General features: G+C 46.1%; 1 protein-coding gene across 3 annotated transcripts in view; it reads right to left on the reverse strand.

The window, feature by feature from the left end:
• LOC137527425 (V-type proton ATPase subunit S1-like protein) overlaps nucleotides 1–18,775 on the reverse strand; it is an 89,100-nt gene that overhangs the window by 21,604 nt on the left and 48,721 nt on the right. For all 3 annotated transcript variants that reach the window (XM_068247940.1, XM_068247941.1, XM_068247939.1), the window contains 2 exons: nucleotides 6,321–6,562; nucleotides 1,424–1,474 (listed from right to left, as the gene is read on the reverse strand). In XM_068247940.1, the coding sequence (XP_068104041.1) occupies nucleotides 1,424–1,474; nucleotides 6,321–6,562 (293 nt within the window). The remainder of the gene's footprint in view (nucleotides 1–1,423; nucleotides 1,475–6,320; nucleotides 6,563–18,775) is intronic.

Consider the following 18,775-nt stretch of genomic DNA (forward strand, 5'->3'; position numbering starts at 1 on the left):
GCTCAGGGCCTGGATGCCATCAGCTAGGCCATTTCTATGATCCTCGATCAGTCCCCTCCCCATAGGCCTCAATTCACTAAGGGCAGTTTGGTAATATAAGTTAAAAAAAATAAATAAAATAAGTTAGGTCGGTAAAATACAGCATTCGGTATTTTACACTTGTTTCTCCAAATTCACTAAAAAGTTCAGAAGTAGAAGTCCAGTAACATACCAAAAACATGCTTCAATTAACTAAGCCCTGCTCAGTAAGTCTCACCAGCTGTGGAGCTGGCTCTCCCTATAGGCTCTTTGCTACATCATGTTATCGCATGGAGATTGTGAGTTACCAACTGGTCAGAACTGGATTAAAATACTGAACACTGTTACTTGATTTACCAAATACTTTAATCTTAGTGAATTGACATTTCTTGAGGTATTTATCGTACATTTATGTAATTTACCTCGCTTGTTGGTAATTTTACTTTTGAGCGCGGTAATTGGTTTAGTGAATTGGCATTTGGCAAGGTGATCTGTAAAATCAGATGTTTTTTGCATTACTAAATGCAGTAATGCTTAGTGAATTGAGGCCATAGTGTTTACTGCACCCCTGGTCCTTCTCTCCATAGTGTGTGAGTTACTGCTCCTAGTCACCAATTGGTCTGAGATTAACCTGTTGCTTGTCACTTATTAGCATCTGAGCACTATTAGGCAGGAGATATAGAGCTGCAACCTACAATTACATTTCTGTCGCAATCACTGAGATGCCCTGGAATTATCATGCAGCTCGGTATCACTCACCAAACTCTGCCCTGAAACTTGAAATGGCATCACAGAGAAAGTGGAATCAGTAGCAGCAACCAGCACATTATGGAAAGGGGGACAAGGAGCAGCACACTATTGGAAGGGAGGCCAGGGGCAGCACACTATTGGAAGGAAGACTGGTAGCAGCACACTAATGGAAGGGGGACCAGAAGCAGCACACTATTGGAAGGGAGGCCAGGTGCAGCACACTATTGGAAGGAAGGCCGGAAGCAGCACACTATTGGAAGGGAGGCCAGGAGCAGCACACTATTGGAAGGAAGGCCGGAAGCAGCACACTATTGGAAGGGAGGCCAGGTGCAGCACACTATTGGAAGGAAGGCCGGAAGCAGCACACTATTGGAAGGGAGGCCAGGAGCAGCACACTATTGGAAGGAAGGCCGGAAGCAGCGCACTATTGGAAGGGAGACCAGAAGCAGCACACTATTGGATAGGAGGCCAGGAGCAGCACACTATTGGAAGGGGGACCAGGAGCAGCACACTATTGGAAGGGGGACCAGGAGCAGCACACTATTGGATAAGAGGCAAGAAGCAGCACACTATTGGAAGGGGGACAAGTAGGTTTTAGGAGTAGATAGACAGTGGGCTTATACCAACAGCTCTCTAGACAAAAGCCAAAATGTACCTTAATGTAAGTCTCTTCTTGTATACAGCTCTCCAGAATGTCAGTGAAAGTCTGCAAAAAAAAAAAAAAAAAAGGATTTAATATAACAATAATAATTTTGAACAGCATGAATGCGAAGTGGCCAGCACGCTTGTCTAAAGATGGCCACTAACGATACAATCTTTTTCAACCAATCTTACCATTTCTATGTAATATACGGTAACTGCCTAAATTATCTGTTCAATACATTCACACAATTTACCCTTCTACTACCCTTCTACTACTACCCTACTACCCTTCTACTACTACCCTACTACCCTTCTACTGGATGAAAAAAGATTGGATCATTAGTGGCCACCATTACTGTGCTAGAGTCTCAGGTTCAAGGCCCACCTAGGCTACCAACTGCATTTAGTTTGCATATTCTCCCCAGGGCCGGATTTATGGGAAGGCCATATAGACCGGGCCTTGGGTGATAAAAGCTAAAGGGCAGCTGTGAGAGGCAGAGGTAAATCACAGCTGCCCTGCGGAGGCATAACTATAAATCACTGGGCCCCCCCCCTGCAAAAGTTTGGATGGGGCCCCCTTTCCCCGCCCTTCTCCAGTATCACTACAGTACACAGCACTTGGGGAGGGGTGGAGAGGCTGGGGGTTGAGCAGCACTGTACACAAGATCCTGCTTAACACTGAATAGGAACTGTCTACAAATCTTTGTCTGCAATACTTTGTATGATACATTATCAGTGGTTAAGCATGTGCAGTCATTAGAACAACTGTGCAGAGAGCAGAAAATTGTTTTTTTTCTCTCCGTGCCCTTAGTTGTCAGTCTCTCAGGACAGGGAAAATAAACTTCCCCCCCCCCCCCCCGGGGGACCCCTGCAGCTTCTGGGCCCCCCTGCGGCTGCCTTGCAGAGTCTATTGTTACGCCCCTTCTGCCCTGCACTGTGCACTGCTTCTGCAGTTGGCTACTGACGGGCTGCTGAATCTAAGTTCATGTCACCTGAGCTGACTCCTGAGTGATGATGGGGATCAGGGGGCAGCTTCAGTAGTTCTTCACAATTGGACTCGCTCACCCCGTCCCCCCGGCTCACTGTGCAGAGCAGAGACAGTACAGTAGCCAGCTGCAGCATCAGCTGAGGCCGCTGTCATTCAAACCGACACTTACGTTTCAGTGGAGCAAAAATTAAATGTGATATTTAACAACAGCCTAAAAAGAGGAGATAAATGTGTGCCTACCTCCTCTCAGAAAAAAATCACTCAAGGATGAGATCAATGGCCCTGATCCATGAAGCTGTGCTGCTACAGCAGCATGAGCTTCATGACACCAGGGCAAGGTAAATCCAGGGCTGCGAAGCGTGCCTTAGTTACGTGCGTTGCTTACATAGAAATGCACGCTCCTTTAAACGCCGGGTGCGGCTGTGAAGTATCGCGACCGCAATAAGTATCGCGACCGCAATACTTCACTCGTGCAGTCGCTACTATGTTAATAAAAAAAAAAAAAACTCTCATAAATGCAACATGTTTCCTGGGACTAAGGTTTCCGCTTCATCAGGCAAATACAAAGAGTAAAATCTAAGGAGCATAAAGGAATCGCTAAAATCTATAAAATAATATCAAACAATGCATAATTGAAAACTACAGCATAACATACTGTATATAGCCTTTACTCAGTTAACTTTTTCTCCTGACTTTTCTCCTAGAAGGTAACTTCATCTTCTCTTTAACCACTTGCCGACCGCACGCTTATACCGTGCGTCGGCAAAGTGGCAGCTGCAGGACCAGCGACGCAGTACTGCGTCGCCAGCTGCAGGCTGATTAATCAGGAAGCAGCCGCTCGCGCGAGCGGCTGCTTCCTGTCAATTCACGGCGGGGGGCTCCGTGAATAGCCTGCGGGCCGCCGATGGCGGCTCGCAGGCTAAATGTAAACACAAGCGGAAATAATCCGCTTTGTTTACATTGTACGGCGCTGCTGCGCAGCAGCGCCGTAAGGCAGATCGGCGATCCCCGGCCAATCAGCGGCCGGGGATCGCCGCCATGTGACAGGGGACGTCCTGTCACTGGCTGCACAGGACGGATAGCGTCCTGTGCAGCCCGGATCACCGGGGGGAGAGGTAGGAGAGGGAGGGGGGTGAATTTCGCCGCGGAGGGGGGCTTTGAGGTGCCCCCCCCCCGCAACTAGCCTGCACGCAGGAGCGATCAGACCCCCCCTGCACATCATCCCCATAGGGGGGAGAAAAGGGGGGCGATCTGATCGCTCAGGATACACCCTGATCTGTGCTGGGGGCTGCAGAGCCCACCCACCCCAGATCACAACAAACAGCGCTGGTCCTTAAGGGGGGGTAAAGGGTGGGTCCTCAAGTGGTTAAGATAACTTTTCATCTCTTTGCATTTGAAAAAGTATCAAAAAGTAGGTGTGAAAGTACTAATAAAACCAACTAATCTGGTTGCTCAGAAATGATGCTCATAGTCAGTGTTTCCCCAGCACAACTCCCCCCACCCCTAGACATGAGCTCCGCAGCTTGGATTCCTCATTCCAAATGAAACGGACCCTGTAGAGCTTGTGGCCGTGGAAGGGGAGTTACTCACCCTTGTTTCTGCCTATAGCCATTGCGTTCCATATTGTGTTCATTTGCATTCCACATCATTCCAACACTTCCTTCTTTTAGAAAGACGGAAAGCAACGTGGAGCACATTGGCTATTGGCGGCAGCAAGGGTGAGTTCACCCTTCCCCCCATCCTCCTTCCAAGGCCACAAGTTTAAAGGCTCCATTTCATTCAGAATGTGGAATCCAAACTGTGGAGCTCATGCTTACCCTCATCACAAACTAAGTAGTATTAGTTGGTGGTGGAGCGTAAGCATGAGCTCTACAGAGCTCCACAATTTCCAGATCCATAACATTTTTTAATATGGTTTGTGCAGTCTGGGGAACTTAAAAAGATGCCATTTGCTCGAAGGACTGATTCAGACGGATGGCTCTGCGACAGTAAACGATGGCTGTGGCTCTTGTCGTCTAAATGTTTTCCATTCAGATGAATGGACAGCTGTCGTTACTACTGCTTATCGCTGTTTAGCGTAGTTTGTGCAACAACTGCGATTCGATCCCGATTTTCGCCATTGTCTGCCCAGCGCTTAGCCGATCCTGGAAGCAACATGTTGCTTCTAGGATCATTTACCGCCACGCTTCCATGTCTCCCTGTGATACAAGACGCTGAGCTGCTGCGTTCGGCTGGTTCAGACGTCTGTCTGAATCAGCCCTAAGATGCTACGGCATGGCCTACTGTCCTTGTTCTTAGTGCCGCTCGTAATGGCTATGGTAGCAGAAGTGGCTTGTTGGGCTGTCATGGTGGACATAAAGAAATGTAGTAATATATGTTCTGGTTTGCATTGAAGCTCAACAAGCCACTTTCCCACTTTCCCTGTAGAAGCCATTACAGTATATGCAGCACTAAGAGCATTTTTATATCGTTTTCTGTGCATTTTCCATCCATTTTTTGATTTAATTGAAGTGACTGAAATCAATACTTGATAATGAGATTGCTTGATTGCTGGTAAAAGGAAAGAAATGGAGCTAGTTTGAAAGGAGGCTGTTGGACAGTTTTGCAGTTGGTGACAACAAGCCTTGGGTGGTGAGAAATATGTATCTGATTCTCCTCATCTTTGCATGGATCTCCTTCTGGTTTCTTGAATGTGATGTGAATTGTGCAGTACCCTCTGTAAAGCAGTGTGAAAATTGTGTCATTGTTGTATAAATGCGAGATATAGAAGAATGTGCACATAATTCTGGAACACCAATAATGTCATGACAGTGAGATCAGTTAAAGAGCATATTTCTGCTAATTAGCTCTGTTCAAGCGCTGACCTGATGCGTCAACGGCGTGATATCACCTTGTTAATACTACTCAATGTATTTATCAAAGCCACCGTAAGTGTTCTACAATTAAGTTCTTGCCACATGCTATTCCTTAGTGATATGAAAGGAAATTAATTCCTGGCTGCTTGCTGAAGTCACATCTAAGGTATAAAAAAAAAATCTCAAGAGAGAACTTCATGAATCGAAGTGGACAGAATGTGTACAGTATGGGATGCCCAGTGAAGGTGACTCAACTCACACTTAATGGAGTCATTTACCACTTATTACTATAATAACAGTATTTGAAAGACAAAAGCATAATGCGATATAGGAATTTGTACCTGAAATGACACATGGGGCTTGATTCACAAAGCCGTGCAAACTGTTTAGCACGAGTGTGCTAAACAGTTAGCACGTGAAGTGCCGCTCGCGGACTTTTGCACGCGCAAATTGCCGCAATTGCGCGCACAAAAGTCCACGATCGCGCAAATGGCGGCACTTTGCGCGCGAAAAAGTCCGCGAATGGAACTTCACGTGCTAACTGTTTAGCACACCCGTGCTAAACAGTTTGCACGGCTTTGTGAATCAAGCCCATAGTATGATGAGATAAATGTGTATATATAAAGTATAATCTCATTATAGTAAACTCTGAAATAGTAAAACTTTGGGTATAGTAAACTAAGTGTCCTGATCCCAGCCAAACACCTTTATAAGTATATGGGAATAATGCCTGGTACACTAAACCTGGGCTGGCAGGCATTTGTAGCCTGCATGCTACTCTGGGTCTGCGTGGATTACAAAAGCACCGGCAGGCTTGATCGGCCTTCTGATCTAGCACTCTATGGTCCGAGGGTGGTGATATCAGCATGGCTCCAAGATGGTGAGTGCGGGTTAGAGAACCCGTGACAGCTGCCTCTCAGCACACTGGCGCCTCTATGCGTGTGTCTAGTATGCCTAGCACTAAATCAGGCCCTGCTTGCACAAATGTTGTTTGAAAGGCAATTTGATGGAAAATCAAATTAGCAAAAATTGTTGACTGTTGGCAATCATTAGTTCTGCCTACTTACGTGGTATTTTCCTCATTACAGCTTGACTCCTCCATATCCACAGAATCATAAAGACTGATGTTTGTATTCATCAGATCCAGCTGAGTTTGGTTCTTGAATTTGACTATAATTCTTTTAACTCCAAAAAGAATGCAGGTATTTCCATCTATGGTGACGTTGGCGCTGCTTCTGGGGGGCAAGTCATTTCCATTAATCACTTCCTCTCGCATGTGTTCCTTTTTTACTATGCTGTAGTATAATCCCTACATTCAAAAACAACAGGTGTTACCAGCTGTAGAAATAGATCAAGTGGCTTAATAGTTGTATTCACATATCTTTTGGGTGTTATTAATACATATGTAAAAGTGACATGTTGTCATGATCTCCCCTCCAGTGTGTCCTGTTTGTTGCAGCTGAGCTGCAGTCTGGCGGTTCTGATGTCGCTGCAGGCATTCGGTTGCAGAAGTTTGCTAGAATTTATAATGCGTATCAATGCTATCTACAATTGCCCTGTAGTTCTGAGCAGAACTGGATACCGTCATGAATCCACCTGTGGGTTGTTGCAGCCTGGCAGCTCTGATTTCCCTGTACACATGTAGCTGAATAGGTTTGCTAGCATTTGTAATGCATGTCCTTTAGATTGTAAGCCTTTGGGCAGGGTCCTCCTCCTTTTGTGTCCAACCTGATCATGCACCTCCATTACTGTACACCCATGCTATGCATCTGAGTGAACATAACTTGCCTAATCTCCATGCTCAATCCAGTGACTGACTAAGCATTACCTTGTACTCATACTGTGCTGCATGATCTGGTCTTTCTTGTATTCAGGTATTGTCATATTGCTGCATGTCACCCCTAAATATTGTCTGTAACCTAAATTAATGTACAGCGCTGCGTAATATGTTGGCGCTTTATAAATACAATAAATAAATAAATAAATAATAAATAAATGTCATTGCCATCTGCAATTACCATGCAGTTCAGATCAGCACAGGGGTGATTAATTACCACTGTGCTGATCTGTTGGAAGCAGCGTTGGGCTGATTTTGTAATTCAAATGAGGCTTAATTGCCTCAGCTGTGCGGCTAGGAAAGAGGGGGTTAGTTACCCATAAGTCCATCATCTTCTCTGCGTTCCAAACATCTTGCACGCGTCCTATGGGAAGCGTTGCAGGACACACTACCGCGCACTTCCTCCTTCCGGCTTGAAGGAGGAAGTGCGCGGTAGTGGGTCTTGCAATGCTTCCCATAGACCGCGTGCAAGATGTTTGGAACGCAGAGAAGACGACTGACTTATGGCTAACACAGCTAGGGCAATTAAGCCTTATTTGAATCACGGATTCAAATACTTAGGGACTCATGAGCCCAACGCAACGTTGGAAGTTTCATGCTTGCCCTCATTGAATAGTGAGTATAAAAGTCTATCTGTGTAATTTCCCATTTGTCCGTGATAGCGTTAGCTTGGCTAATTGCTTGGTGCCCCTTATTTGATATCTGATCAAGTTCTGTATCTGATCTGTTATTGATTGCCTTGATTTTGACTTTCTCTCTCATCAGCCTCTATACCTTGCGCATTAAGGCCTGGGTGTAACCAAAGTCAGGTAGACGCTGCTCTGTCTCCTGTTAACCACTTCCCGACCGCCGTATTGACAAATGGCGGCCGGGAAGTGGACCCCGCAAGGACCGCCGTATTGACAAATGGCGGCGGTCCTTGTAGGGGCATGGGCGGAGCGATCGCGTCATCAGTGACGCGATCCTCCGCCTCCGCCTGGCGCCGCTCACCCGCCGCAACATCCCGCCAGCCATACGGAAGCGCCGGCGGGATGTTAACCTGACGATCGCCGCATACAAAGTGTATAATACACTTTGTAATGTTTACAAAGTGTATTATACAGGCTGCCTCCTGCCCTGGTGGTCCCAGTGTCCGAGGGACCACCAGGGCAGGCTGCAGCCACCCTAGTCTGCACCAAGCACACTGATTTCCCCCCCCCCCTGAACCAGATCGCCCACAGCACCCATCAGACCCCCCCTGCCCACCTCCCAGACCCCTGTTTGCACCCAATCACCCCCCTAATCACCCATCAATCACTCCCTGTCACTATCTGTCAATGCTATTTTTTTTATCCCCCCCCTGCCCCCTGCTCCCTCCTGATCACCCCCCCCACCCCTAAGATTCTCCCCAGACCCCCCCCATGTACTGTATGCATCTATCCCCCCTGATCACCTGTCAATCACCTGTCAATCACCTGTCAATCACCCATCAATCACCCATCAATCACCCCCTGTCACTGCCACCCATCAATCAGCCCCTAACCTGCCCCTTGCGGCCAATCTGATCACCCATCCACACCAATAGATCGCCCGCAGATCCGACATCAGATCACCACCCAAGCGCAGTGTTTACATCTATTCTCTCCTCTAAACACCCACTAATTACCCATCAATCACCCATCAATCACCCCCTATCACCACCTGTCACTGTTACCCATCAGATCAGACCCTATTCTGCCCCTTGCGGGCTCCCAATCACCCGCCTACACGCTCAGATTGCCCTCAGACCCCCCCTTATCTATTCGCCAGGGCATTATTTACATCTGTCCTTCCCTGTAATAACCCACTGATCACCTGTCAATCACCCATCAATCACCCCCTGTCACTGCCACCCATCAATCACCCCCTGTCACTGCCACCCATCAATCAGCCCCTAACCTGCCCCTTGCGGGCAAACTTATCACCCACCCACACCAATAAATTGCCCACAGATCCGACATCAGATCACCACCCAAGCGCAGTGTTTACATCTATTCTCTCCTCTAAACACCCACTAATTACCCATCAATCACCCATCAATCACCCCCTATCACCACCTGTCACTGTTACCCATCAGATCAGACCCTAATCTGCCCCTTGCGGGCACCCAATCACCCGTCTACACGCTCAGATTGCCCTCAGACCCCCCCCTTATCAATTCGCCAGGGCATTATTTACATCTGTCCTTCCCTGTAATAACCCACTGATCACCTGTCAATCACCTGTCAATCACCCATCAATCACCCCCTGTCACTGCCACCCATCAATCACCCCCTGTCACTGCCACCCATCAATCAGCCCCTAACCTGCCCCTTGCGGGCAAACTGATCACCCACCCACACCAATAGATCGCCCGCAGATCCGACATCAGATCACCTCCCAAGCGCAGTGTTTACATCTATTCTCTACCCTAAACACCCACTAATTACCCATCAATCACCCCCTATCACCACCTGTCACTGTTACCCATCAGATCAGACCCTAATCTGCCCCTTGCGGGCACCCAATCACCCGCCTACACGCTCAGATTGCCCTCAGACCCCCCCTTATCAATTCGCCAGTGCAATATTTACATCTGTTCTCCCCTGTAATAACCCACTGATTACCTGTCAATCACCTGTCAATCACCCATCAATCACCCCCTGTCACTGCCACCCATCAATCACCCCCTGTCACTGCCACCCATCAATCACCCGCTGTCACTGCCACCCATCAATCAGCCCCTAACCTGCCCCTTGCGGGCAATCTGATCACCCACCCACACCAATAGATCGCCCGCAGATCCGACGTCCGATCACCTCCCAAGGGCAGTGTTTACATCTGTTCTCTACCCTAAACACCCACTAATTACCCATCAATCACCCCCTGTCACTGCTACCTATCAGATTAGACCCCTATCTGCCCCTAGGGCACTGAATCACCCGCCCACACCCTCAGAATGCCCTCAGACCCCAGCCCTGATCACCTCGCCAGTGCATTGCTTGCATCTATTCCCCCCTCTAATCACACCTTGAGACACCCATCAATCACCTCCTGTCACCCCCTAGCACACCTACCCATCAGATCAGGCCCTAATTTGCCCCGTGTGGGCTCCTGATCACTCGGCCAAACCCTCAGATCCCCTTCCGATCACCTCCCCAGTGCATTGATTGCATCTATTTTCCCCTCTAACCACCCCCTGAGACACCCATCAATCACCTCCTGTCACCCCCCTAGCACTCCTATCCATCAGATCAGGCCCAATACAACCTGTCATCTAAAAGGCCACCCTGCTTATGACCGGTTCCACAAAATTCGCCCCCTCATAGACCACCTGTCATCAAAATATGCAGATGCTTATACCCCTGAACAGTCATTTTGAGACATTTGGTTTCCAGACTACTCACGGTTTTGAGCCCGTAAAATGCCAGGGCGGTATAGGAACCCCACAAGTGACCCCATTTTAGAAAAAAAGACACCCCAAGGTATTCTGTTAGGTGTATGACGAGTTCATAGAAGATTTTATTTTTTGTCAAAAGTTAGCGGAAATTGATTTTTATTGGTTTTTTTTTCACAAAGTGTCATTTTTCACTAACTTGTGACAAAAAATAAAATCTTCTATGAACTCGCCATACACCTAACAGAATACCCTGGGGTGTCTTCTTTCTAAAATGGGGTCACTTGTGGGGTTCCTATACTGCCCTGGCATTTTAGGGGCCCTAAAACCACGATGAGTAGTCTAGTAAACAAATGCCTCAAAATGACCTGTGAATAGGACGTTGGGCCCCTTAGCGCACCTAGGCTGCAAAAAAGTGTCACACATGTGGTACCGCCGTACTCAGGAAAAGTAGTATAATGTGTTTTGGGGTGTATTTTTACACATACCCATGCTGGGTGGGAGAAATTTCTATGTAAATGGACAATTGTGTGTAAAAAAAATCAAACAATTGTCATTTACAGAGATATTTCTCCCACTTAGCATGGGTATGTGTAAAAATACACCACAAAACACATTATACTACTTCTCCTGAGTACGGCGGTACCACATGTGTGGCACTTTTTTACACCCTAAGTACGCTAAGGGGCCCAAAGTCCAATGAGTACCTTTAGGATTTCACAGGTCATTTGCGACATTTGGTTTCAAGACTACTCCTCACGGTTTAGGGCCCCTAAAATGCCAGGGCAGTATAGGAACCCCACAAAAGACCCCATTCCGTATGGAGTATGGTGAGTTCATAGAAGATTTTATTTTTTGTCACAAGTTAGCGGAAAATGACACTTTGTGAAAAAAAAACAATTAAAATCAATTTCCGCTAACTTGTGACAAAAAAATAAAAACTTCTATGAACTCACCATACTCCTAACGGAATACCTTGGGGTGTCTTCTTTCTAAAATGGGGTCATTAGTGGGGTTCCTATACTGCCCTGGCATTTTAGGGGCCCTAAACCGTGAGGAGTAGTCTTGAAACAAAAATGACCTGTGAAATCCAAAAGGTACTCATTGGACTTTGGGCCCCTTAGTGCAGTTAGGGTGCAAAAAAGTGCCACACATGTGGTATCGCCGTACTCGGGAGAAGTAGTACAATGTGTTTTGAGGTGTATTTTTACACATACCCATGCTGGGTGGGAGAAATACCTCTGTAAATGACAATCTTTTGATTTTTTTACACACAATTGTCCATTTACAGAGTTATTTCTCCCACCCAGCATGGGTATGTGTAAAAATACACCCCAAAACACTTTGTACTACTTCTCCCGAGTATGGCGATACCACATGTGTGGCACTTTTTTGCACCCTAACTGCGCTAAGGGGCCCAAAGTCCAATGAGTACCTTTAGGATTTCACAGGTCATTTTGAGAAATTTTGTTTCAAGACTACTCCTCACGGTTTAGGGCCCCTAAAATGCCAGGACAGTATAGGAACCCCACAAATGACTCCATTTTAGAAAGAAGACACCCCAAGGTATTCTGTTAGTAGTACGGTGAGTTCATAGAAGATTTTATTTTTTGTCACAAGTTAGCGGAAATTGATTTTTATTGGTTTTTTTCACAAAGTGTCATTTTCCGCTAACTTGTGACAAAAAATAAAATCTTCTATGAACTCACCGTACTACTAACTGAATACCTTGGGGTGTCTTCTTTCTAAAATGGGGTCATTTGTGGGGTTCCTATACTGTCCTGGCATTTTAGGGGCCCTAAACCGTGAGGAGTAGTCTTGAAACGAAATTTCTCAAAATGACCTGTGAAATCCTAAAGGTACTCATTGGACTTTGGGCCCCTTAGCGCAGTTAGGGTGCAAAAAAGTGCCACACATGTGGTATCGCCGTACTCAGGAGAAGTAGTATAATGTGTTTTGGGGTGTATTTGTACACATACCCATGCTGAGTGGGAGAAAGATCTCTGTAAATGGACAATTGTGTGTAAAAAAAAATTAAAAAATTGTCATTTACAGAGATATTTCTCCCACCCAGCATCGGTATGTGTAAAAATACACCCCAAAACACATTTTACTACTTCTCCTGAGTATGGAAATACCACATGTGTGGCACTTTTTTGCAGCCTAACTGCGCTAAGGGGCCCAAAGTCCAATGAGCACCTTCAGGCTTTACAGGGGTGCTTACAAATTAGTACCCCCCAAAATGCGAGGACTGTAAACACACCCCACAAATGACCCCATTTTGGAAAGTAGACACTTCAAGGTATTCAGAGAGGGGCATGGTGAGTCCGTGGCAGATTTCATTTTTTTTTTTTGTCGCAAGTTAGAAGAAATGGAAACTTTTTTTTTTTTGTCACAAAGTGTCATTTTCCGCTTACTTGTGACAAAAATTAATGTCTTCTATGAACTCACTATGCCTCTCAGTGAATACTTTGGGATGTCTTTCTTTCTTTCTTGGGGGGTATTTATACTATCCTGGAATTCTAGCCCCTCATGAAACATGTCAGGTGGTCAGAAAAGTCATAGATGCTTGAAAATGGGAAAATTCACTTTTTCACCATAGTTTGTAAACGCTATAACTTTTACCCCAACCAATAAATATATACTGAATGGGTTTTTTTTTAATCAAAAACATGTTTGTCCACATTTTTCGCGCTGCATGTATACAGAAATTTTACTTTATTTGAAAAATGTCAGCACAGAAAGTTAAAAAAATCATTTTTTTGCCAAAATTCATGTCTTTTTTGATGAATATAAAAAAAAGTAAAAATCACAGGAGCAATCAAATAGCACCAAAAGAAAGCTTTATTAGTGACAAGAAAAGGAGCCAAAATTCATTTAGGTGGTAGGTTGTATGAGCGAGCAATAAACCGTGAAAGCTGCAGTGGTCTGAATGGAAAAAAAGTGGCCGGTCCTTAAGGGGGGTAAAGCCCTAGGTCCTCAAGTGGTTAAAGAGGGGACGCGCAACACAAGGTAAAGATTGCAGAGATAGATTGGGGCATACGAGCTGATACAAAGGCAGAGAGTCCGGCAGGCCTTACAAATATTTTCTGTAAATAATCTTATGAATGTGAGTTAGAAACTAATATTTCTGTGCATGAGAATACACATGCCGCCAACACGCTTGCATAATAATATGAAGCTCCACTTTCAGTGTTATCTCCACTGATGCTATCATGAAGATTTACCTGCACTCGATGACTGTGTCTCTTGTCATTTAAAGGACCACTAACACAAAAATTGTAACATTGAAAATGCATATGTGAAAAAAGTACATTTAGCCCAGAGTAAAATGCACTGTAAGTTTATTTTTTCTCTTTTTTTTTTTTTTTTTTTACTTGCTTGCTGGTGGCTTAAAAGGCATCATATTCACTAGTTGAGAAAATATCACCTAGGAGAAAACTCGGGAGAAAAAGTGAATTGCATGTGGTCCATTATGGGTTTGTAATTCTCTGATTCTTTGAACAAAACTCAACATATCAACAACTTTCAGGTAAAGGTATGTTATGTCTTAGGACATTAGTTTCTTCCATCTTAGCTATTTCGGCAACTCTTATCATTCAGATATTGTTAGCCGATCTCCACATAGCCGGAATGGTAGCTTTACCAGCATTCACCAAGTTTATTGAGATTAATCTCTTGTAATTTTTTATATTAAATGAATTTCCGGTTGGAAAGGTACCTTTGTTGAGGAGATCTTTTCAGTCCAAAAATTGAGTTTTCTCCAGAACTTCAGTAAGGAAAATACCAGAAAACATGAAGCAAGTTTTCAAATCCTCAAGGAAGGCCTGTCTTCAGGCTCCTCCATCATGGAATTTTGAAATATTAACTTGAGGGGGATTCAATTTCCCAATTATACTTTTCTGTTTGGTATCAAAGGCTTCCCGAGACATCCTCTGCTATGAGTAACGGAGAAGCTAAATCAAGCGTTGGATGATATTCAGAGGCAAAATATATTTTAGAACATGGCCAGGTCTTCCATAAATTCACTGTTCAAAAAGAAGTAATTTTCTATGACTGGTATAGGACCACCGAACATCTCAAAAGGTGGGCCTGTGTTTGTCTCAGTGGCGGACATACGGCCGTGCAGGCCGTGCCGCCGCACGAGGGCCCCTGAAGTTCCGCTGCTTCAGGGGCCCATTAAGTATTGCTGGGTTTTTTTTTTATTTTACCTTTTTATTTTTTTTTAACCTGGGGGGCCCCGACTCCTGTCCTCCCCCCTCACCTCCCCCCCCCCTCATGCGGTGGGAGAGCAGAAAATACAGGAAGTCTCCGGGCTGCAGCAGACGCTAGAGGCAGCTGCCGCTTGGTCTCCCCTGTCTTCAACTCTGTATACTGCTCGCTACTAAACCAGGAAGTAGCGAGCAGTATACAAAGTTGGAAACACGGGAGACCAAGCGGCAGCTGCCTCTAGCGTCTGCTGCAGCCCCGGAGACTTTCTGTATTTTCTGCTCTCCCGCCAGTGTTCCGACGCACCGGCCGCCGCGCATACCGGGAGGGGGGCCCTCCAGGTGAGGGAGGGAGGATAGGAGTCGGGCCCCCCACCCGGATAGCTACCCACCCGGCTACCTTACCCACCCACCCACCTGGCTACCTTACCCACCCGGCTACCTACCCCGCTACCTAACCACCCACCCGGCTACCTACCGGGCTACCTAACCACCCTGCCGGCTACCTACCCGGCTACCTAACCACCCACCCGGCTACCTACCCACCCGGATACCTACACACCCACCCGGCTACCTACCCGGCTACCTACCCACCCGGATACCTACACACCCACCCGGCTACCTAACCACCCACCCGGCTACCTACCCGGCTACCTAACCACCCACCCGGCTACCTACCCACCCGGCTACCTAACCACCCACCCGGCTACCTAACCGGCTACCTAACCACCCACCCGACTACCCACCCACCCGGCTACCTACCCGGCTACCTAACCACCCACCCGGCTACCTAACCACCCACCCGGCTATCCACCCGGCTACCTACCCACCCGGCTACCTACCCGGCTACCTAACCACCCTGCCGGCTACCTACCTACCCGGCTACCAAACCCGGCTACCTAACCACCCACTCGGCTACCTACTCGGCTACCTAACCACCCACCCGGCTACCTACCCACCCGGCTACCCACCCGGCTACCCAACCACCCACCCGGCTACCTAACCACCCACCCGGCTACCTACCCGGCTACCTAACCACCCACCCGGCTACCTACCCACCCACCAGGCTACCTACCTACCCACCCACCCGGCTACCTACCAACCCATCAGGCTACCTACCTAAAGACCCACCAGGCTACCTACCTACCCACCCACCCAGCTACCTACCCACCCACCTACCCACCCACCAGGCTACCTACCCACCCGCCTAACCAGCCACCCACCAGGCTACCCACCCGGCTACCCAGCCACCCACCAGGCTACCTACCCACCCAGCTAAGGGCTACCTACCTACCCACCCGGCTGCCTACCTACCTACCCACCAGGCTACCTACCCACTCACCCACCAGGCTACCTATCCACCCAACCACCCATGGGAGCTGCGCGCCGGATGGAGGCTGGGACAGGAGGTCTGCTGCTGCAGGTGAGTAAATGGTTTTTTTTATTATTTATTTTAGCAGGTGTATGTTCTGGGCAGGTCTGCCACATGATTGCGTGTATGTTCTGGGCAGGTCTGCCACATGATTGCATGTATGTTCTGGGCAAATTTGCTACATGATTGCATGTGTTTTCTGGGCAAATCTGCCGACATGATTGCACGTATTTTCTGGGCAAATCTGCTGACATGATTGCACGTATTTTCTGGGCATATCTGCCGACATCATTGCACATATTTTCTGGGCAAATCTGCTGACATGATTGCACGTATTTTCTGGGCATATCTGCCGACATGATTGCACGTATTTTCTGGGCATATCTGCCGACATCATTGCACGTATTTTCTGGGCATATCTGCCGACATCATTGCACGTATTTTCTGGGCATATCTGCCGACATCATTGCACGTATTTTCTGGGCATATCTGCCGACATCATTGCACGTATTTTCTGGGCATATCTGCCGACATCATTGCACGTATTTTCTGGGCATATCTGCCGACATCATTGCACGTATTTTCTGTGCAAATCTGCCGACATGATTGAATGTATTTTGTGGGCAAATCTGCTCACATTATGTGTATTTTCTTGAGAAAACCTGCACAATTATGTGAATTTTCTGGGGAAAGGGTCACCAAAACTTGGGCCCACTGTCTTTGCGTTGCACTTTTCAAGGGAACCTGAGGTGAGAATAATATTGAGGCTGCCATATTTCTCTCCTTTTAAGCAATACCAGTTGCCTGGTTGCTGTTCTGGTCCTCTGCCTCTTATTCTTTCAACCATAGACCCTGAACAAGCATGCAGCAGGTCAGGGGTTTCTGACAATATTGTCAGAACTGAGAAGATTAAGCTGCATGCTTGTTGCTGGTGTAATTCAGTTTATTACTGCAGCCAAATAGATCAGCAGGGCCGCCAGGCAACTAGTATTGTTTAAAAGGAAATAAATATGGCAGCCTCCATATCACTCTCACCCCGGGATCACTTTAAATTACAGTTAGTTCCGCCCTTATCCGGTCATTGCCACGCCCATTTTTTTGCCGCGGCGCTACGCGCCACAGTTTCTATCCACACCCATTTTTTGCCGCAGGTTATAGCCAGGCCCACATTTTGCCGCGGCGCGCAGGTCAGGGGGGCCCACAATTGATATTTTGCACAGGGGCCCACTGCTGGCTGTGTCCGCCACTGGTTTGTCTGATATATGTTATAGAGGCTATGGTACATTTGTGGACCAGCTCCATTTTTGGTTGGGTTTGGCAGACTTTTGGCACACGTTTAACATTGTGCTCTGAAGATTTTTATATAACAATAAACTCTGACCCTTGGGTGGCAGTGTTTTATAAAAAAAAAGTCCCTGACTCACTCAAGGACCAGAATAAATTATCAAACATATTTGTCTTGCCTCACTGACAGTTTTAGCCTCCTTGTGGCAATCCCCTAGATCTGCATTGGCATGAAAAATCCAAGGCATTTATCAAATGGAGCAGCTAACCTTTTCTATTAATGTCCAACATAATGGGCCCTATGCAATTCACTTTTTCTCCTGAGTTTTCCCCATGTGATATTTTCAAAACCACCAGAAAGAAAGTAAACACTCGAAATAATTTTGGTAGTACTCTTTTACCAATTATATTGTTTCAATTGTAAAGTGCTGAAAAGTTATATTAAAAAGAATATTAAAAATTATTTCCTAGGATAAAACTGAGGAGAAAAAGAAAATTGCATATGACCCGATATGTCCATGTGCTTGGAGTCCATGAATTGCTTTGCTCCCTTCCCCTAAATACCTGGCCATGTCAGCACATTTCATTTTAAAGCTGGAGTTTTTTGCCTCTAATTTTCTTGAATTATCTTGAATTACTTTTGTTTGATGGATGCTTGTCGCATATCTTGATGCCTTTATTGAATAATTTTATTTATCAACCTATTCAGCACATGATCCCGCTGTTCAGTCTATTTTTTTTTACCGTATTTGCATTGAATGTTATTTTATTATCTATCAATAAAAATTAAATATTATTATTAATAAAAAACAAAGTTCAAAACAAAACAAAACATGAAAACATACAGCAAAACCACACCAGCAGCATCCCACCTCCATCAATTCTCAGGGGTTCCTGGGTAAATCTTACTGGTTGCTATTAGTAAGGTTACTAATACGTAGCTGGAATCCTGTACCAATAATTGAAGATCTTTAGGACCTGTTCCAAGGTCAAACCATTAAAGGAACTCTATCAAAGTTTATACAAAGTCAGTCTATACAAAGGCTTTTTTTCATCTTTTCATTTTTATGTGAAAAAAACAATTTTCACTGTGGGCATTACTATGGAGGAAAGTGTCCAGCACAACCAGCATACAGAGACAGTCCTCACTAGCAGTAATACTGTGACTGTAATCTCTTCAGAATGATAGAAAGCAGATATATAGCTTCAAATAGTGTATACATAACTCATCATCAGCTGCAGCTCTGTGTGTTCCTGTCTCTCTCTCTCTCTGCTTGGTAGTGTAAAGTAAACAGAGGCAGGAAGAGCTCATTTTGAATGGAGGTGTAAGCATCCAAAAACAGGAATAAAGTAAACCTTCTTCTCGTCAGATCCTTCTCTGTTTCTAAAAAATCCCTCAGCTGTTCTCATATGATCTGTTAGAAAGC

Source organism: Hyperolius riggenbachi, chromosome 1 (genome assembly GCF_040937935.1).
Source record: "Hyperolius riggenbachi isolate aHypRig1 chromosome 1, aHypRig1.pri, whole genome shotgun sequence".
NCBI classification, from domain to species: Eukaryota; Metazoa; Chordata; class Amphibia; order Anura; family Hyperoliidae; genus Hyperolius; species Hyperolius riggenbachi.